The 22,148-nt window shown below is 40.2% G+C and overlaps 1 protein-coding gene across 1 annotated transcript; it reads right to left on the bottom strand.

Annotated features, from left to right (window-relative positions):
- Positions 1–498: 498 nt before the first annotated feature.
- On the bottom strand, positions 499–18,258 carry LOC149834597 (uncharacterized). Its single transcript, XM_090010206.1, has 5 exons — positions 18,123–18,258; positions 16,663–17,129; positions 15,944–16,118; positions 1,438–1,715; positions 499–802 (listed from the first exon to the last, which is right to left on the bottom strand). Exons 2-5 carry the CDS (start codon positions 17,086–17,088, stop codon positions 695–697), a joined length of 987 nt encoding a protein of 328 aa, XP_089866332.1. The 5' UTR covers positions 17,089–17,129; positions 18,123–18,258; the 3' UTR covers positions 499–694.
- Positions 18,259–22,148: the final 3,890 nt, after the last annotated feature.

The raw sequence follows: 22,148 nt of genomic DNA, 5'->3' as shown, positions 1-22,148 counted from the left end.
ACCTCACATGTAATCCCACTTGGAGGATTATTTTTACTTGGTCTTTAGCTTTTGACAACGTACAGGCACTTGTAGAGTTCCTTAGCACCAATAAAATACAGAGCAATGCCTTCCTTTGAAATCTCAGAACACTAACTCGCTCGCCAGATCTCTGAAGTCTGCGTAGAAGGCTAGAGGCACTTGAATGGCATGTTCGGTTGGATTACATGAGATTCACTTTCTCATTTGAATGAGAAAGTGAATCTCATTTGTATAAGCAGCCCAACATAAAAAGGTAAGCTGTGAGAAAGTGAATCTCATTTGCCTTTGCAAATGAGTCACTTTCTAATTTGCTTGAGATTCAAAATCACCCCATGTGATTCGGAATCATGTTTTGAAAGAGCAGCAGAACGTGCCCGAAAAGTCAATGCCAGACAGTTTCTCACTGAATAAAACTAAAGATTGGCAAGCAGACATTCAAATTTTTTAAATTTGGATCTACAACTACAACGGTTTAAAGTCAAGAAGGCAAATTATTTTATTATGATTCTTAAAATACTGTGCTTGGTCATGCTGTAAGAAACTTTTTTAAGCTAGCCGGCTGTTAAATTACAACATAAGCACTACAGTTTCCCCGTTACCTACAATTCTGTTCACTCTGAATTTATTAACATTGGCACATGATCCTAATATAAGGACAAAAGGAAAAGGAAATTTATTGCAGTTGTGAAAGCCCTAAAAGCACAGCTGCAGAGGATATTTGAACCCGAAGATCTGCCACATCAACATCATGACCACCCTCAACAAGACCCCATTTATCAACCTGCATATATTAAAGGTAACGAAAGTATTAATGTTAACAACAAGGATAATGTTTACGAGAAATTCCCATAATTATTATCACTCGTAAATGACAGAGTAATGCAATCCTCCCTACTCCCCTAGGAGCCAAGTTTTTAGGTTTGTCTTTCCTCTGAAAGTTGACTATGCAGATGGATTCTACATGATTGATTTCATAGGAATCAGCCCTTGGATCATCTGATTACGACATATGGGTAGGCTTTTATAGCATTTGAAAATCAACAGTCCAAAATTGTCATAACTATTCAAGCTTCAAGAAGTACGTTTTTTTCGAAAAAAACACAATCCAAGTGTCCATTCCGAGCAAATGGACCACGCCGAACACATCTATGGGGTTGGTCTCAAAAAAGGTGCCAGAAATGCCTAGTTCATGTGCAGCACACAAAATTCCATTTCCTGTAAATAGCATGGTCTATTCAACCCACTAAGTGCATTACCTACAAGACTTTAATGGGATATTTAAATCAATCACATCTTGGTGTGCAAGTATGTATGCACAAATGCATGTGTACATATGTATCTGCATGTTCATGAAAGTGTGCTGTGTTTTTTAACGGTGTTCACCCATATGTGTGTGCATGTGCACGTGCTACTAACCTGGATATCTTCTTCAAGTCTTATCAACTTTATTGCTTCCTCTATTTGAAGTCTCCCTCGAAAGATTCCCAATGAGATGAGCAAAGAGTGAGCAGCAGCAGCCATGGCATCAATTGAGGCCAATTCCCAATTGTTAGTTTTTTCCAGGAAGTTTTCAACAGCAGCATTAAGACCAACATCTTGTTTTCCACCAAAAAGGCTAGTATATACAACAGGCCTGGAACCAAACTCTTTTTCTACCCAATCAAACAGAGGATCTATTACCTCCACTTGTTTTTCTGCAATACGTAATGGATATTTGATTATAACAAAAACCAATTTCTAGGTTCTGTTGTAAGCTCAATTGTTATTCTAGATGGTGAAACAGTGAAAAACTAATGTTTAAGCAATGTGTGCAAAAAGAATATACAATAGCAGTAGCAGTAGCAGCAGCAGCAGCATTGTCATTATCAAGACAAATGTCAAAACTTTAAGGAATCCTATGCACACTCCTCTACCAATTCTCATACAAAATGAATTGCAGTAGCGGTAGAATCTAGATACTAAAATTTGAAAATCGACAATTGCAAACCAGGTTTTGGATGAAAATAACAAGTCACTACTAGTTTTCCTGAAAGACCATTTTTGGGATATGCTAAGAAACTGAATTCCTAGATAAGGTGAAATGCCACCAAGATAGCTACTGGCAGCACGATAGCATATGCTAAAATATCGAATCATTTCTCCAAATAGAAATCTGAGATGCCATATGGAAGATAAAGAAAACAAGCTTGGCTCCTATGAAAGTTAACAGCCGTGAAATTTCTTGCCATCGGGGGCACAAATGACAAAGTCAAGTTCTGCTACATATTTGATTTCATCTTCTCCACTCCGATCAATAAAAAAAATACATGCAATTTAAAAGAAGTGCATGTTGGTGGCAATCTTCATGTATTTATCAAGGTTTTGATATCTAAAACACAGAAGGGGAAGCAGATAACTATAATTCATTTAACAGATGCAACTGCAGTTGACAATAACCAAGTGTGCACCGGATCCCAGTGTGCATTTCCTGAAGAGCATCACAAACAGTGAACTGTATGACAAGCCAATAGATTCTATAGACCAGTATTGAAAGGAATGGTAGAAAAGTCACAAACTGCATAGTCATCATCTAAAATAAACATTTATTTTTAGGGTGATTAATTCTTTAGTACATTCAAATACTTGGGGCTCTGCTTGGAACAATTCTGCTGGAAATCGCAAGGTTGAATGATGTTTGAATAAGTGGTGCATTCATAACAGGAAACAAAAAAACAACAGAAACTTCCATTGTCATTCCATTTTTTATTTTCACAAGGTCAACTCCCTGAAAGCTGCTAAGAAAAAGAAAGACAGCTGCCAATGTTAATCAATTAAAATAGCTATGACATGTACACTTGCAAAAGTTCATGATTTCACTGCTAAGGACTATGTATGTTTGACCATACTCTAGCATGACAACATGGTTAGAAACTTGGAATTATTATCATATATTCCACAACTATGACATGCCTTAGTATCTAAAGAAAATTATTTTCCATTTTCAGAGAGCATAATGTGAAATCACCAGTAGATGCAAAGCAGGAAAAAATGCCAATTGCACAGAGGTCAAAATAACCTGTATGACCAAATGGCAAAGAAGTGTGCATTATCTTGTGATGCTTGTAGCATCCTCACGAGAGTTTAGCTAGACCAATATTGGTCCGATCTAGGTTCGGTTGAACCAGTTTAGGAAGGATCAATAACATGAAAGACACTGCATTTATAGACTCAAGCTGGTAGGATTAGCATTATCTAGGTTTAATTGGACTAGCATATGCATGACCTAGGTTGTTATGTATACAATTTTAAGATAAGGGCAGAGTTGTATCTGTATATGAGAGAGAGAGAGAGAGAGTATGGTGTGGAGTGTTTTTTATTTATTGTTTTACTTGAAGTGATTGAGATTGATGATAATGTGGAGAATGGTCATCTTCCATACAAGGAAAAAGATTTTTGGAACTTTATTTACTCTATGAAGAATTATGACCGAGCTCCTAAAGCTACTGCGCCATAAACAAAAGATGAAGATCCAGATTTTCATGTCTACAGTATGGGTGAGAAGCATAAATTGAAACATGTTGCTTGGCCACGTGAAACATCAGTACACTCTTGTGAACTTTTTGGTGATCATGTTGTCTGCAGTAAAACTTATGGAGTAAACATAAACACATAGACTATGCCCCTTGTGTCACGAGCTAAATTTCAGATGCCCGTGCAGGGTTGAGGAACCTTGACCCAACAAGCCTTTTAGCGAGTTTCAAAAGCGAACACAGCGGATCTTTCGAAGCAATAAGTGCGCAGACAGTATTGCATGCAAACACACAATTACAAGGAGGCAACAATCACACAGATCAGAGATAGAGTAGAGAGAGGAGAGAATAAAGAGGAAGATGAACATTCAATAACAATCAATTCATTGAACGCGGGGTAAATCCAATAGTGTCGTGCACCACAATCTCATTAAGGAAAATGCAAATTACAGGTATGTAAAGTTGTACAAACATTACAAGGCCGAAAGACCCGTGTGAGCCATGCAGGGCTTTCGGTAGGCTTAGTACAAGGCAAAATTGTGCAAAACGTTTGGGCATAACATTCTCCCCCACCTAAGCCGTCGATGTCTTCGACGACAGGGCCCATGCTTCATACTTGTCCACTGCTAAGGGAAACTATTGGACGTTCTTTGCTTTCTCCCAACTGGCTTCTTCTTCTGGCAATCCTTTCCACTTAACAAGATACTCTTTGATTTGTCCTTGATGATTGTACAGATGATCCATGATGTACTCTACTTCTTTTGTATCAGTTTTGCGGAGAGGTGCTGGCGCTCGCGTCGGCTGGTTACGGTTGCTATCTTCTTCATATGCATGGAATGACTTTAGGTTACTGACGTGGAAGATTGGATGTGTTTGAATGTGCGGAGGAACTTCGAGCTTGTAGGTGAGGTTGCCTACACGCTTGATGATAGAAAAGGGGCCTTCGTATTTGCAGACGAGGCCTTGATGTAGACCCCGAAAGATCATGGTTCTCTCGGGATGCAATTTGACCAATACTAGGTCTACGACTTTGAACTCCGCAGGGCGACGCTTTTGATCCGCCCACTTCTTCATCCTCTTGGCAGCTTTGTGCAGGAACACCTTGGCCAGCTCTGTTTGATCCTGCCAGTCTTGAGCAAAACGATGAGCAAGTGGCGCCTTGCCTTTATAATTCGTCGCGATAGTGTGCGGCGTTTAGGGCTGCTTCCCCCGTTGCCAACTTAAAAAGACTATGGCTAGTTGATTCAAACTTCTACAGGTTGTGGGAGAACTGAGCAACGTCCAAAAAGTCTACCTAGTCTTTCTGATTTGCACCTATAAAGTATCGCAAATATTCTTCAAGAAGAGCGTTGGCTCTCTCCGTTTGGCCATCTTTCTAGGGGTGGAAGGACATTGAAAAGTGCAATTCCAACCCCAACAATTGAAACACTTTCTGCCAGAACTTTCCTGTAAAGCGCGAGTCGCGATCGCTGACAATGTTTTCTGGAATCCCCTAATTGGTCACAACATGCCTCACGAACAAACATGCGACTCGCTCGGCTGTACCGGTGGGCGACATCGACATGAAGATAACATACTTTGAAAACCAATCCACCACCACAAAGATCAAACTACAGCCATTCACCTTCAGTAGTCCCAAAATGAAGTCCATGGAGATGCTCTCCTACGGACGACTTGGAACAGGAAGAGGCTCGGGTAGTCATGCAGACCTCTGATTACTCGGCTTATCCTGCTAGCAGATCAGGCAGGTATGAATGTAACCCTCAATGTCATCCCGCATAAAAAGAGGGTAGTAGGCTTGCTCTACTAAAGCGAGTGTTCGATATTGCCCCGAGTGCCCTGAGTATTGGGTATCATGACACTCCTTGATCACCAATCTCTGCAATGGTTCCCATCGTGGTACAAAAACGCGATTGCCCTTCATCACAAGGAGGCCGTCTTGCATCTAGAATCTCCTGGTTTTCCCTTGTTGAACTAGGGTCACCAGTGTTGAGCTGATGGATTAGACTGGATGCCTTTCCGACGCGATCGAGGAGGTCACTCTGAGGCTGAGCAGACGAAGTTTCCTCCTCTTGTAAGGCCGCCAACTCGGCCTTTCTGCTTAGTGCATTAGCTACGACATTGATCTTTTCGGGCTTATACTCTAAGACCATGTCAAACTCTACCAGGAACTGTTGCCATTTAGTCTGCTTAGGGTTAAGCTTCTTTTGTGTCTAGAAGTAGCTAGTGGCTATGTTGTCCGTCTTAACGACGAACTGAGATCCCAAGAGGTAGTGAAGCCAAATCCGCAAGCAATGCACGACTGCAGTCATTTCTTTCTCGTGCACGCAATATCGTCGCTCAACGTCCTTCAATTTGCGGCTCTCAAAAGCGATGGGATGCCCTTTCTACATGAGCACTCCACCGATGGCAAAATTTGAAGTGTCTGTGTAGACCTCAAATGTCTTCGTATAGTTGGGTAGCCTCAACATTGGATCACTAGTAACAACCCTCTTCAGCTCTTCAAAGGCTGTCTGAGATGCATCCGACCAATCCCAACTTCGATCCTTATGAAGCAAATCTATAAGAGAAGCACAGGCCAAAGAATACCCCTCAATGAACCGGCGATAGTAATTCGCGAGTCCCAGAAATGACCGCAGCTCCGACACAGAGGAGGGGGGCTTCCACTCCACAATGGCTTGAACTTTCTACTGGTCCATCCGCAACATGCCACGTAGAACATGGCCCAGTAACTCCACTTTCGCTTGCCCGAATAGGCAGTTCTCCCATTTCACCTATAAATCATTGTCTTTCAACAGCTGAAATACAATACGCAAGTGACGCACATGCTCCTCCAAATTCTTGTTGTAGACAACGATGTCGTCCAAGTAGACAACTACAAACTAGTCCAGGTACGGGTAGAAGATTTTGTTCATAAAGGTCGAGAAAGTTGCAGGGGCGTTCGTCAGACCGAACATAACTAAGAACTCGTATGCACGTAGTCTTGGGATCGTCCCCTTCTACGATCCTGACCTGCCAATAACCCGATCGCAGGTCTAGCTTCGAAAACACTCAGGTGTTGGTTAGCAGATCAAACAGGTCGGCGATCAATGATAGAGGGTACTTGTTCTTGATCGTCACCTTGTTCAGTGCCTGATAGTCCACGCACAACCGTTAGGACCTGTCATGTTTCTTCTGAAAAAAGCACGGGTGCACCAAAGAGTGCTTTTGAGGGACGAATAATGCCAGAGGCCAGCATATCATCTAGCTGCCTCCGTAGCTCCTTCAACTCTAGTGGAGCCATGCGATATGGGGCCATAGCAGGGGACTTCGCGCCCGACAGAAGATCAATCTCATGATCTACCTCCCTTCGAGGAGGCAATCTCTTTGGAAGCTCGGGAGGCATCACCTCCTTAAACTCTTCCAATACGAGGACCAGACTAGACAGGATGTCTACTTGCTTTGTGGGCTCGGCTTCACGGAGGGCCACCAGGAATGTCTCATCACCCTGCTTGATGCCCTTTTTCAACTGAATCACAAAGATCGTCTGCATCTGCGAAGCGTCAACAAGACGAGCAACAACCATGCATGGGCATCGCTTGTCCATAATAGACACTACATTCAAGTGAGGCATGACAGAGACTTTGTTCACCCGCAAGAACTCCATGTTGAGGATCACCTTAAAGTCGTCGAGTGGGGCTACCAAGAAACTGGTTGTGCCCAACCAATCTCCCATCTTAACAGTGACATTTTTCGCCTCGTCGAGGATTGACTTCACTTTTGAGTTCAGCGCTTTCATGTGGCTCGCCTTCTTCATGGACTTTAAGCCCACTCACTTTGCCTCTTCTTGAGAGATGAAGTTATGGGTGACACCTGAATCGACCATGGCCTGAGTGGCCACTCCGTTCACGATGACATCCACGTACATGAGCGCCTTGCTGGACAAAGGTATACCAACACTTGCTTCTTTGAGCGATGATACTCTTTGTAGCATGCCCATCCTTGGTTGGTTCTCGGGTGGGTCTTCCGTTTGAGCTGCATTAACAACTCTCTATCATCATTTTTGTTGTTGAAGGAAAGATTAGATACACCGAACCCTGGGTAGAGAGAGAGAGAGAGAGAGAGAGACGGTTGCACAAGAAAACTCGTTAATTCACATTAGGGCTGCTCTCTATGTTAAATAGAGAGAGGCCAAAAGAATAAATTACATCTAAGTCCCTTATTAAATAAAAATTTCAAATAACCTCCAAACTAAGAAGATTTAAACTTAAACCACCTATTCTCAACACTCCCCCTCAAGCTAGAGCATAGATATCAATCATGCTCAGCTTGTCACAACATTTTGAGAAATTTGGTCTAGCAAGGGGTTTTGTAAACATATCTGCAACTTGATCTTCCGACTTTAGATATTTGGTAGTGATATGTCCAACTTGAACCATATCTCTTACATAGTGGCAATCAACCTCAATGTGCTTTGTTCTCTCATGAAAGACAGGATTGTTCGCTATATATGTCGCAGCCTTGTTATTACACATCATGGTTATAGGAGAGGAAACCTTCACCTGAAGATCATGAAGAACAATACAAACCCACATCAATTCAACAGCTGTTTGGGCCATAGCCCGATATTCTGATTCTACACTCGACCTAGAAACCACATTTTGTTTCTTACTTCTCCAAGAAATCAAGTTGTCTCCCAGAAACACACAGAATCCTGTGGTAGATTTTCTATCCACTACAGATCCTGCATAGTCAGCATCAGAATAGGCCACTATCTCCAGAGTTCCACCTTTCCTGAACAATAACCCCTTTCTAGGAGAAGATTTTAGATATCTGAGAATCATAATAGCTGCATTCCAGTGTACCTCAGTTGGTTTGTCCATAAACTGACTAACTTTGCTTACTGCTAAAGCAATATCCGGCCTGGTCACAGTTACATACAGTAGCTTCCCTACTAGGGAGCGATAGCTTTTGCTATCAACCGATTTTGACCCTTCTTCAAACAACTAAACCTTATGGTCCATGGGAATATTTGCTGGTTTAGCTCCCAACATTCTTGTTTCCTTTAATAAGTCAAGAACATACTTCCGTTGAGACAAAACCATCCCTTCACGGCTCCTGGCAACTTCTATACCCAGAAAATACCTGAGTGAACCAAGGTCTTTTGTAACAAAGTGTTTTTGAAGATGAGCCTTTGTGGTTTCAATAGCTTTCACATCATCTCCTATAAGAATGATGTCATCCACATATACCACCATAACAACTATGCCAGAGCTAGTTTTCTTGATAAATAGTGTATGATCTGCTGCTGACCTATTAAAGCCAAAGTGTGACATCACTTCAAACAACTTTTGAAACCATGCACGAGGACTTTGTTTCAAGCCATAAATAGCCTTTCTCAATCTACACACCTTCTGACACTCCCCCTCAACCTCGAATCCTGGAGGTTGTTGCATGTAAACGGTCACAGATAGATCCCCATATAGAAATCCCCATATAGAAATGCATTTTTCACATCTAATTGATACAAGCTCCAACCATGCTCAACAACTACTGAGAGAACAAGACGAATGATACCCATCTGTGCAATAGGAGAAAAGGTTTCAAAGAAATCAATACCATATGTCTGAGTATACCCTTTTGCTACTAATCTGGCCTTATACCTTTCAATAGAACCATCAGATTTGTACTTTATTGTATATACCCATTTACATCCAACAATGTCAGCATCTGCTGGGGAATAAACTAGATCCCATGTATGCTGAGATACTAAAGCATCCATTTCTTCTTGCATAGCCAGCTTCTAGCGATTATCAAGCTCTGCCTGCTGATAGTTCAGATGAATAGTTTCAGCAGATAAGGCTGAAATAAAAGACTTCATCTGATTTCCAATTCTAGCATCAGAGACAAAATGAGATATGGGATATAAGATACATTGTCGTGTCCCCTTTCGTAGAGCAATAGGCCTGTTATCATCATCATGAACATCACTATTGTCAGTAGAACTTACCTCAGGGGAAGAAGAAGATGAAGGCACTTGCGGAGGTGGAGCTCTACGCACATATACCAATGGAGGATTATGAAATCTGGAAGAGGATGAAGTTTGGTTCGGTAATGAGGGCATGAATTCCAAAGGAAAAGGAGGTATAGGTAATGTAAAAGACTCAGCTGGATCAACTTGCAGCGGAGAACCGGTACTAGAGTAATATAGAGTGGATTCCAAGAAAGATACATCCGCACTGACATACTCTCGGCGAGAAATATGATCATAACATCGATATCCCTTTTGATTTTTGGGATAACCTATAAATATGCATTTTGTAGCTTGAGCAGCTAATTTATCACGGTCAGGGTCAAATTTGTGTACAAAACAAACACATCCAAATATTTTGGGCGAGAAAGAGAAGAGTGGGGTATTGAGTTTTAGGATATGTAATGGAATTTGATCACCCACGGAAGAAGAAGGCATGCGGTTGATCAGATAACAAGCAGTGGTAATCGCATCACCCCAGCATAACGCAGGAACATTAGATTGAATCATAATGGTCCGGGCAACATCAAGCAGGTGCCTATGTTTTCGCTCAACAACCCCATTTTGTTGAGATGAATAGGCAAAGGAAGTTTGAAGTTGAATGCCATGATCTTGGTAAAATTGTAACAGAACTTTTGATTTAAACTCAAGAGCATTATCAGTGCGAACAATCTTGACAATAGATTCAAATTGAGTTTTTATTTCAAGAATTAAGGATTTGATAATACTTGGAACTTCAGATCGTTCTTTTATTAGAAACACCCATGACAACTTAGAGAAGTCATCAACAATAACTAGATAGTATCGACACTGATTCCTAGTAGGAATCTTACTAGGACCCCATACATCTGCATGAAGAAGTTCAAAAACTTTATTACTAGACTGATTCTGACTCGAAGGGAACGAACTTCGATGATGTTTGCCCAACTGACATGCTTCACACTGAAATGATGTGGTGGAAGAAATTTGAGGAAAGACCGAACGAAGCTTTGACAATGAAGGATGACCAAGACGACGATGCCACTAAACAGGACTGAATGAATGTTCCACTGCAGCATGAACATTACCCATTGGATGATTTAGGTAGTAAACTCCATTTTCTTCATAGCATCCACCAATCTTCTTCCCCGTCAGCAAATCCTGAAAATGGCAACCCATCGGATCAAATATTACTCTACAGTTTTGTTCTTTTATAAGGCAACTAACAGAGAGTAAACTTTGAGGAAAGTTTGGAGCATGAAGAACATTTTGCAACTGTAATGAGGAGGATATAAAAATATTTCCCTGACCAACAACCAGGGAGGAACTCCTATCGGCTAATGAGACTCCTCGATGAGCATTAATATCCTCTAGATCTGAAAAAACAAGTGAATTTCCACACAAATGTCTGGATGCACCAGAGTCAATAATCCACTTACTGTCAGTCGGATGAAGATGATTTCCGGTTGAATAGGCAACACCAGCTACAGGAGGGGTGGAACTCAAAGGACGAAGAGCTATCAGCTCATCATATTTAGCACGACTGAGGGTGATACTACTGTCACTAGCAGAGATATTTTTCTGTACCTTTGTTGCCTCAAGAGTAGTAACATTTGCTTTAAGAGCATATGACTTTGATGAAGAAGAGGTTGGTCGGCCATGTTTATCCCAACACCGATCTTCTAAATGTCCAGATTTTCCACACAATGTACATTAAAGCTTTCCTCTACCTCCCATACCTCGTCCACGACCTCGTCCTCTGATATTCTGAATATTTCCACGCCCATAACCAGAGGAGACAACTAGAGCAGATGACTGGGTTACAGGCTGTGATTGTGGAGGAGATATCGCAAGTCTACTCAGGCGATTGTATGCATAAGCAAGAGTAGATACATCTGATCCAGTCAACATTTGGACTTTTGCAACAGAGAATTCTGAAGATAAGCCTGTAAGAAACCGAGCAACCATAGTATGTTCTTGATTATCCTTCTGCTTCGAACAACAAAGAGGCCTGTGAGCATTGAGTCTTTCAAACGCAGCTTTTACTGATGCATAGTACTGAGCCAAGGTCTGATCTCCCTGCTGTAAATTATATCTCCTGTTCGACTTGCAGGATACGACTCACATTAGTCTCTTGTGAATACGTATCTCTAAGATTGTCCCACATCTGTTTGGTTGTATTATAGTAAATTAAACCATCTGCAATATGGGTTTCAACACTATTCATGATCCATGACATAACTATGTCATTATCTTCATCCCAAGTAACGTATTTTCCCACTTTTTCATTGGGTTCGTCTTCCAACAAAATATGTTTTCTACGATGTCCAGACACTGACATCATAAAAGTTCTGGACCACCTGGCATAGTTAGTTTCATTCAACCTTACAGAGGAGCCGTACAAGAAGGGATGGGCAAAAGCCTTATACTCTCCAATATGTTCAATTTTGGAATCACATTTCGAAGTTTCAACCATACTGAATATTTAATTATATTTCAGCCAAAAAAAATCAGATTTACCCATTTGAATAGCAGGTTTTATAAACCCAGCAGCCACACCAGAGATAAAATTTTTTTGACAGGCTTCTAGCAACACATAAAATAGCGTGTGTGACAATCACGCATCAGCTAGAACCCGACCAGCATCTATACTCAACACAGAATCCCACGACAAAAAAAAAACTTTCACATAAACAAGATATTTTTCAACACAGCAGAGAAACACGCTTGCTGTTTCCACGACATGAGCACAACTGAAACTCTTTCATAGCAAAGGAAAACAAATCACCACAGCATGAAAAAAAAATTCATGACCTAGCAGGGAATCACGGCAGATGCTGAAATCACGACAGATGCTGAAATTTGATACCAGGGAATCACAACAGATGCTGAAAACATATTGACAGATGTTGTAAATCACGACAACAAAAAAGAAGCTCATTTCTTCAAGATCTCACGACAGCTAACAAGGGACACGATAAATCTGTTATCAGCTGCCAAACCCAAAAATCACGGCAGCAGCACATCTCGATCACAGATAGCAGCACCTAAAATCTGTTATCAGCTGCCAAACCCAAAAAATCATGACAGGTGGAACTCACGGGATCAAGGGTTTACATAGCAGGAAATCACGACAAGTCTTCTCCCAAACAACATAAAATCACGGCAGGAACAAAACATCTGCTCCCCTTAGATCTGATGACAGATCTCGGTCATCAATCCCAGATCTGTTATCAAATCTTACACAGAATAAGAACAACTGACCTAATTTGAAGATATACAATTTTTCGTTGGTGTAGATCATTCGAAGATTGATCACGATCGACGATCACGCTCCCATGATCGGCAGCTCTGATACCATGTTGAAGGAAAGATTAGATACACCGAACCCTGGGTAGAGAGAGAGAGAGAGAGAAAGACGGCTGCACAAGAAAACTCGTTAATTCAAATTAGGGTTGCTCTCTATGTTAAATAGAGAGAGGCCAAAAGAATAAATTACATCTAAGTCCCTTATTAAATAAAAATTTCAAATAACCTCCAAACTAAGAAGATTTAAACTTAAACCATCTATTCTCAACATTTGTGATTCTCACGGTAGTTCCTGTTTCTGCCATACCGTCCCCAATAATTTCGGTTTCGGTTATCTTGACGATTCTGCCCTTGGGCATTCTGTTTGTCTTCCCGATTATCATTCTGCTTTTTGTCCTCAAAAATTATCTTTTTCAGTTGTCTTCCCTTTAACTCAAGTTTTCACTAAAATTTTGAGAGTACTTCTAGTGCAGTTAAGGCGCTAGCAAGATCTTGAGGTTTCTGCTTCCGCAACTCTTGCTCCACCCAAGGCTGTAATCTTATCATGAAATGGAGGAGGCGGTCTGTCTCCCCCCTATCTGTAATCTCCAACATTAGGGCTGAATAGATCTTGACGTAGTCATGGATCGACCCAGTCTACTTCAGGCCTGTCATCTTCTTGTATGCCAAGTAATTGGCATCCATCGGAAGGAAGTGACTTCGCAACTCTCTTTTGAAGTCCTCTCATGTATCAATTGCGCAGAGACCCTTCTCCATGTCAGTGTGTTTTCTTCGTCACCAGACAATGGCATCATCAGCCAACTGCGCCGTGGTGGCTCGAACCTTAACTGCTTCATCCTTGACAAAGATTACTTCGAGGAATTCCTCCATATGCCAGAGGAAAGTCTCTACTTCCTTGGCGTCGTGAGAACCAGTGAACTTCTTGGGCTCGGTAACCTTCAAACGAGTAGTCGACGTCTTGACTACACCATAACCGCAGGTCGCTGGACGACGTTCCAGAGCTAGAATTTTGCGTTCCAGAGCCTGGTTCTTCTATTTAATTCTTACCCTTTATCCATCACAGTGTCCAACTCGACAACGATCGAGTCTACTCTATCTTCGAGTAACACGATACTTCCTTAGAGTTCTTCATTCGCAATCTTGAGCTCATCATCGAGCTTTTGATAGCTGAGAGAGGCTTCACACACTGTATCCTTCATCTCTTGCATTTCTCGCAAGAGTTTTTTCACCATCTTTTCTAACTTGGTGGGGTATGCCGAACAAGTTTCCCAAGCTTCTTCGGCGGTAGACATCCATGTCCCCTTTCCTTTCTTACTCTTTGGCTTCAGTGATATCACCACACCAGAATCTCCAGAAGCCATGATCAACGATTGTTGCTTGGTCGAGTGAGACTCGACAAACTTCACCATGCCTAGGGTGAAGTCAGCTCTGGTATCACTTGTCACAGGCTAAATTTCAGATGCCCGTGCGGCGTTGAGGAACCTTGACCCAACAAGCCTTTTAGCGAGTTCCAAAAGTGAACGCAACGGATCTTTCGAAGCAACAAGTGCTCAGGCAGTATTGCAAGCAAACACACAATTACAAGGAGGCAACAATCACACAGAGCAAAGAGAGAAAGAGAAAATAGAGGGGGAGAGAGAAACGTTCAATAACAATCAATTCATTGAACGCGGGGTAAATACAATAGTGTCGTGCATCACAATCTCATTAAGAGAAATGCAAATTACAGGTATGTAAAGTTATACAAACATTACAAGGCCGAAAGACCCATGTGAGCCATGCAGGGCTTTCAGCAGGCTTAGTAAAAAGCAAAACTACGCAAAAAGTTTGGGCGTAACACCTTGTGTCATGGGTTGGTGTCCACACGCATGGTATCAAAATATTGTTTGGTATTGTTCAGCTCTAAAATCAAAAGACCCGTTCTAATAAATAGTAATTAAAGATTTCTTTGACTATCAGCCTTCTTTATTATTTATTTTGGCATTCAAAATATTCGCTAGAGTATGACAATTTACTATAGTTTTTCAGGCACTTATACAATCTATGGGTGAAGAGACATGTTTGAAGACTACACTGTTCATTGTGATTAATCTTAATTCCTCCTCATCCTCATCATTATTAAAATGTGTCCCACTTATACTATTTGGTTTCAGTAGCATATAGGCATAAGTCTATATTTGGTTGTCTAAATCAGAGTTGTCAGTCAAGGAAGCAGGAGTGGAAAGCGATTCGTGAAGTGGAAGCGGGAAGTGAGGCACTTTCAAAATTTTAGGAAGCGGGAAGCGTGGGATGACTTAGAAGCGAACCAGGAATCGTCCCGAAAGCGACCTACAAAGCAAACCGGAAGCAAAAAAAGAGGAAAAAAAAAAAAGATCTCCCTCGCTTCCCATAAATTGGGAAGCACACTTCCCAAATTTTTTGTACACTTCGCAGCGCGTTTTGAAAGCATGACATTTCATGCTTCCAAAACGTGCTTCAGGGAAGCGCGCTTCCCCCACTGCCAATGGTGCTTCCGGTAACTCTGGTCTAAATCCAACATTCCCTTTCTCGTGCATTGGATTGTCCTTCCATTATGGCATGGAGTAAAAACTGGCAAACAAAATGGATGTCAGTTCACTGGGGTCTTCATGATTTCTATACAAACGGCACAAATTGATTACTATGAATTACAAAAGGAAAAGAGTTTTTCTCCAAAAATTTGGACGTCTTTCTAAAGGGTAATATTGCATAAAAAAACTGCATGAATAAAACATCACTGATAACCAATCAAAATTTCTCACTCCATTTCCTACTGTTTATTTATTTATTAGAATCAAATAAGGACAATTACTAGATGGGACTTGACACTTACTCTTTAATATAAGAACATTAATGTGAATATTTATGGATGCTGGCATAGATTGGCAATTTGGTATCAACTTATTATATGAAAATACAAATATATTATTCTTTGCACCATAAAAGCGAAACAGCCATACAATCAAACCGTTGGAAGAGGACTTCAACCGATATCACCAACAGGATGATTTAATGAAATCATTACAACAAAACTCTCAGAAAATTTATCCATTATATCAGGTGAAAGGAGAAAGCTAAAATTTCAGAGGTCACATACCGAAAAGTCCACTTGTTAGGTCATTGTCACCTGGAGCACGGCAAAATACTAAATCTTGATGAAATTTTTTCATCAAATGGTCAATCACTTTAGGTCGAGTTAATGGAACTCTCTCCATTGCAGTACATGCAAGTTTCATGAAAGGCATGGTAAAAGGTCTGATACCATCTGCTTCCTACACCCAAAAACTCAATTAATAACCAAAAAGGAAAATAACACTACAGGTGAAAAAATCAAATAACAAACTATGTCATTCCCCACTTCTTAAAACAGTAAGGGAACCATTGATCAGATGATTTTAAATAAGAAAAGGAAACAATTAACCACAAAGGGTAAGAATTAGAAAGAAAGAACATCCAACTTATTTTTTTCTGAATTAAGCTAAATTTTCTCCCGAAGAAAGAGAACCAATGGAATCCAGCAAACCTAAAGAAAGAAAAAGAACCATTTTTCTTGGACTCAATTTTCACAAAAAGTTGAATATGACGAGATAGAAGAAAACATGAAAAAGAAAAAATTTCTTCCCACCAATTCGGCTACTATAAGCAAACAAACAAGAGAAAAATATTCATCATAAACATGTACCCCTTCCACAAACTAAAGCAAGCCAAGTCAATGAAGATTTAACCGCAATAACACAAAAAGCTTCTTAAAAACGCAAAAAACCAAAACCAGATTAAAAAAACAAATGAAAGAAAAGAAGAAGAAAAAGAACCAACCTGGTACTCCCATTCAGCAGCAACTGCCTTGGCTAATGCCAAGGTTGGGAGCTTAAGAGGCCTCTTGGAGGGGGTTTTGAGGGTCTTGTAATCAAGCATAACAGTCCAACCATTCCCATCATCAGCCAACCTGGTGGTGACCTCCTTGTAGAACCTCTTCCCAATTATGGAACCTGTCATGGAGGACATAGTCATGGCCACAGAAGACCCCCCAAAAACTGGTGCGGGGACATAGATTTTGTCATCATCTTTCTCATCCTTCTCCTCCGTTCTCTTATTTTGCTTCTCCTCTTCCTCCTCTACTACAAATTCTAGCTTTTGAGCAGACACGGTGGAGAAAGCACGCGATGTACAGAAGACTTTGAGTGGATTGGCTATCTTATTGATCAACAACATGCAGACAGATGACTGAGAAGAAGAAATCATGGTAGAAGGTGAGCTCTCCAAAGATTCCTCTTCTTGGCAACCTGAGACACAAGATCAATGTTTTCCATTTTTCATGTAGGGTTGTTGTCGGATCAGTTTTGAGATGGTCCAAAGCTCATAATTTGGAACCATGAGAATCCCTGGGTATTTGGATTCAAAGAGTTGATAGGCCCTGCTATTTTATAGAAATTTGTTGGAATGCTTATTCCACCAGATGTCATCAATCTAAACGCAAGATGAGCTAAATGTAATGACCTGCCAAGCCCAAGCTGCCCATGTTGTTTGACGAGCTTAACTTGAACATCAAAAGCTTGGCCAGCTAAACATGAAAATCAAAACCTCTGCTAATTCGTCCCTTCCCAGCAGGGTGAATTTCAATTTATGAATTCAAGTGGATCTGGAGTCCAAATCAATAAAACATTTTTCATCAATAAACAAGGGAAGAATTTTGGCAGAACTGGGTTCCAATTCCACTAAAATTTTATTGAATGAATCAAACCAAACAATGGGTGTTGTGAGCTTTAGGTATTCTGTCTCGACACATTCACAACCCGTTCGTTGCAATAAGCGAAGCCATAACTCAACCCAATTTGGAGCTCATCGAAACAAAGAACTTAGTTCTAACTTGTCAGGCTCGAAACAATCGACACACAAAATAAACCATTAGGAAAGAAAAAAGAAAGAAAGCACCAAGCGAAAATTTACAGGCTGCATTGAATGCAATGTCCATACAAGTGAAATTATACAGATCCAACCACGAACTCAAACACTATATTTCCTAAAAATAGATAATAGCACTAAGAAACACCAACAAAAACACAAAGATTTAGAGCAAATTTGCACACGAACTCATCCACTAAAATCTGTTCTGTGGGGGCATCTCTTGCTCCAAGTCGAATCAAGGCTCACCACCACCATAAAAATCTCAGATAAATAGGATCACTCAAGATTTTGGTATGTGGTCGATCAGAAAGGTAACAATGATCCGATTTTTGTAGCAACGTTGATAAGGAAGAAGAAGGGCTACCACCTACCTCAATGAGAATAAGAGCCACCGGAATCTGAAGTAGGGCGCCGGAAACTGCTGCTAGCCGGAACACGATCACAGGTTCACAGTCGGAACCCGCTCCGTCGTTCTCCGGCGGCTATCACTTGTACTCTCGCCTCTCGGGTTTAGCTTACAGAATATATAAAAATATAAGTATCACATTAATAACGTGATAATAGTAGGATGAAACACGGTGTTTGAAAATATAGCGTCTTTTAAGGTGGTATTTGCTTTTCAGAATATCACGATAAAATCATGTGGTTTTTAAAAAATACAACGATATTTGAGACTATTGTTGGGGATAATTAATGTTCAAAGTATTTTAATTTGAAATTTGGATTTTGGGTCCAGATATCCAAATTAGGGCCGACTCTGGATCTAGACCTGACTCGATATACGGACCACCTACACTGACATTTTCTGCTTACTAGGCCCACCTTTCCTGGTTTAAAGACATGCCAAAGGGCAACAAATTCAATCTTATTGAGGCATATTGGAATGTAGCCCTTGACAGTTGGCTTAGCTATTCAGACCCAAAGCATACCTCATTGGACTAGGTTCAGATGCACATGGGTCAGACCAAAGGCAAACCTCAATGAACTCGGTTCAGATCCATATGAGCCTTTAAGGGAGTGATCCATCCAAATATATGATGCAAGACGATTGGTTACCTTGATACAACACAATCAAACCGATGTGCATATTTTAAATAGATAAAAAGCACGGTTTTTTGTACATTTTAATTTGTTCGTTCGAATTTGAGTGTGTCACAACCCTATACTTGGAATTAGATTTATTTATTTTATTGCTGAACTACATTACTGATATTGACATAAAAAGAAACATGAATGGATAGGTTATGTATTAATGATCATTAAGGCCTCTTGAAAGGATTAATTTAAATCATTGAGTTATTCTTATTAAACAAATTGAGATGAGCTTATGCCTTATTGAACCTGTTTAAATGTGCGATTAACCCATTTTTCACTTGCAAGTTAATGGACTAACAAATCAGTTTGGGTTGGGTGGTTGGCTTACCATATTATAAAGATCCAAGGAAGCCTTGCTGAAGCTCCAAAGATTATTAGTGTAAAACCTTATATAAGAAATTGTATTGTAAAATTGTAAAATTGTAAAATCATAAAATCTAGCTGGATTAGGGCGCGTTAGAAGAAATTCTTGAGATTTCTCATAGGATTGATAATTCTTGATTCAGAGAATTTTTAATATAGATAATTCTTTTTGTTTTGTTTTGGTTTCATTGGAAGTATGTAGAGAATCCTCAATGGCCAAATGTCTATTGTTTGGATAACAAGAAAGAGAATTTAGGGTGCATATAGATTTGGGTTCGGATCTTACATGATCCAATCCATATCTACCCATTTACACTTGAGAGGTGAAGGAGTACAAGAGAAGAGGATGAAGAAGAGGTGAATGGAGAGGAGGTGCAATGAAGAGGAGGCAGAGGAGCAGCAGAGAAGATGAGGAGGAGACGATGATGAAGAGGAGGTGGATGAGGAGAAGAAGATGAAGAGAATGCCAAGAAGCAAAAGATATATAGGAGGGGGAGGGAGAAGAGGCGGCAGATAGGGGTGCACAACGAGCCGAGCTAGCTTGAGCTCGGCTCGAGTTTGACTTGTTTAAGCTTGGCTCGAACTCATTCGCGTAGAAAAATGAACTGAGATTGTGCAAAAGCTCAAGCTCGGTACACATAAACGAGCTAGCTTTGATGAGGAAAGCAATCTCAGTTGAGCTTGATTAGCCTGAATAAGCTATGTTTGTGTAGTTATATAATTCACCCAATATGGTATATGGATAATTTATGCTTGGAAGGTAAACATATTAGAAGACTTTGCATAAACGGGCAAAGTGTTAATACTTTTCCAGGAAGTTGGGTAGTTTGAAACCCACGGTCTTCACTACACATTAATTTTTTTAAAAACTAAAAAAATGCTCAGCTGGAGTCGAGCCGAGCCAAGCTCGAGTTTGACTCAAGCTGTGCTTGAACAACTAATTTTTTGAACGAGTTGAGCCAATTGCTAATGTATCAAAATCTGATACCATGAAAGAGAACATGAATGCAATAAGTGGCATGCACAAGAGAAACTCATTAATGCTTACATTACTTACGGAGAGTGGTAAGAATGCATATATATTAGCTTGACAATTACAAGATAATTTAGTCTATAATCTATTATATGCCTTTTAGTTGTATAAAGAATATAATTTATATGTATCTTAACTAGACCTTACAAGAATGATGGTCACCTTTAGTGGTAGAGGAAGGACAAATTTGAGAGAGTGAGAGATGCAAGAGTCTAATTTTCAAGCATGAAACAAAACCCTTATATATATATAATATATATAAGCCACATAGGGGCACTTAATGCTTACACAAGTTACAAAAGCAAATATAATTGAAAACTTAAAACTTTCTAAGTCTAAAATTGAGGTAAGGCTAAATCTAGTTAACCTTAGACCAAGTCAGAAATAGCTGTCTTCATCTCCATTTTTAGCCAACACCCTTGGCTTTTATTTTTTCTTTCTTGAAGAGCCTTCAAAGCCCTTTGCATAAATTTTAGGAGACTCTGGAAATAAGGAAGGATGCCCCGAAAGGTGGGTCCCACTTGGCTCCTCTCTAATTCTGATTCTCTCAGTTTTAGAGACCCCAGAAATATAATCTTTTTTTGACTTCCTTTCTCCTTTTTTAGCGAGGCATTGGAAGCCCTCTACTGACGTTTCATGGAGTTCTAAAAATAGGTGGGGCCTCACTTGAGTGGCTCTCACTGAATCTTCAAGCTCAGAAATAGGAAGGGGGGATCCACAAGTGGGCCCCACTTGGTCTACAAGTTAGGAGGTGCCACCGTATGGGTGGACTTCACAAGTTTTAGCACTTGGGAATTTGAATATGGATTTGGGTCTTCAAGGTCTTCCAGAATTGGAACCACATCAATCAAACTAACAAAGCTTCCTTCTTGTTCTTCTTCTTTCTTCTAAAAAAACAAAGCATCCTTCTCCTTCTAAGGTTTTCTTTTAAGCAGCCAAAAAGGAGAAAGGAGGGAGGAGAAGCATTTTTCTCCTTGGGCTATTAATCCACCGCCCAAGACCCCAAATGGGTGGGTCTTGGGTTTAACGATTAGGGGCCTCAAAATACACACCCAACTGGATCCAACCTGCCCAAGGAGATCCAGTTAGCTGATTACAAGAGAAAAATAAAAATGAAGGACAACTACCATAACATCCCGCTTACATTCGTCAGTAGCCCAAAGGAGATCCTAACAGGCTTTCAGACCTAGATTCAAATTTGACTATTTAATCAGATTTGAAAAATCTTAAAAAATAAAAATAATTTCAAAATTCTAATAAATAACATTTCTAGATAAAAATCAAATATCAAAATTTTTAAAAATACCAAAATTGTCCATCAGATGTCTGAGATGGATTGAGTTCGCACGTTTGAGTCCAATGAATTTCAAAATGCATCCTCCATATGCATTATATTAAAAACCTGCCTTTTATTTGAAAGATTGAAAATCCTATTACTAATCGTTGTATTCACAGGTTGAAAGGGACCAAGGTAGCTAATATGATTTATCCAAATATATAAGATTCATGCAGGCTAATCTTGTCGAAGATGGTTTACGTGCCTACTCAATTAATTAAGTAGATTCAATGTCATAAAAGACATAGGGATGTGGAAGGGAACACATCCTTCGTGGGTATCTTGAATTTTGTACCTGCTTCGATCCATGATTGAATCCGAAAATATTTTGGTGATCGTACAATGCAAATTTTCAATGGGGTTTATGGTGGTAGCGTAGGGATCAAGTCATTAGGCTTGAGACTGGACTAGGCCTGAAAATATTTTTGGCTCTGCCCCGAAAATATGTTATAGACTTGTCCAGTTTGATAATTTTTTCTTTTTTACATATTATTATTTTGACCTCTTTGTCATTTATACAGCCGCTTCCTTTTGAGAGTTGGGGTAAGAGAGTTTTAGGTGTATTTGGGA

Source organism: Nuphar pumila, chromosome 6 (assembly GCF_984573655.1).
Source record: "Nuphar pumila chromosome 6, dmNupPumi1.hap1.1, whole genome shotgun sequence".
Taxonomy (NCBI): Eukaryota; Viridiplantae; Streptophyta; class Magnoliopsida; order Nymphaeales; family Nymphaeaceae; genus Nuphar; species Nuphar pumila.
Note: the sequence above shows the minus strand (reverse complement) of the source record. Positions and strands in the feature narration are given on the sequence as shown.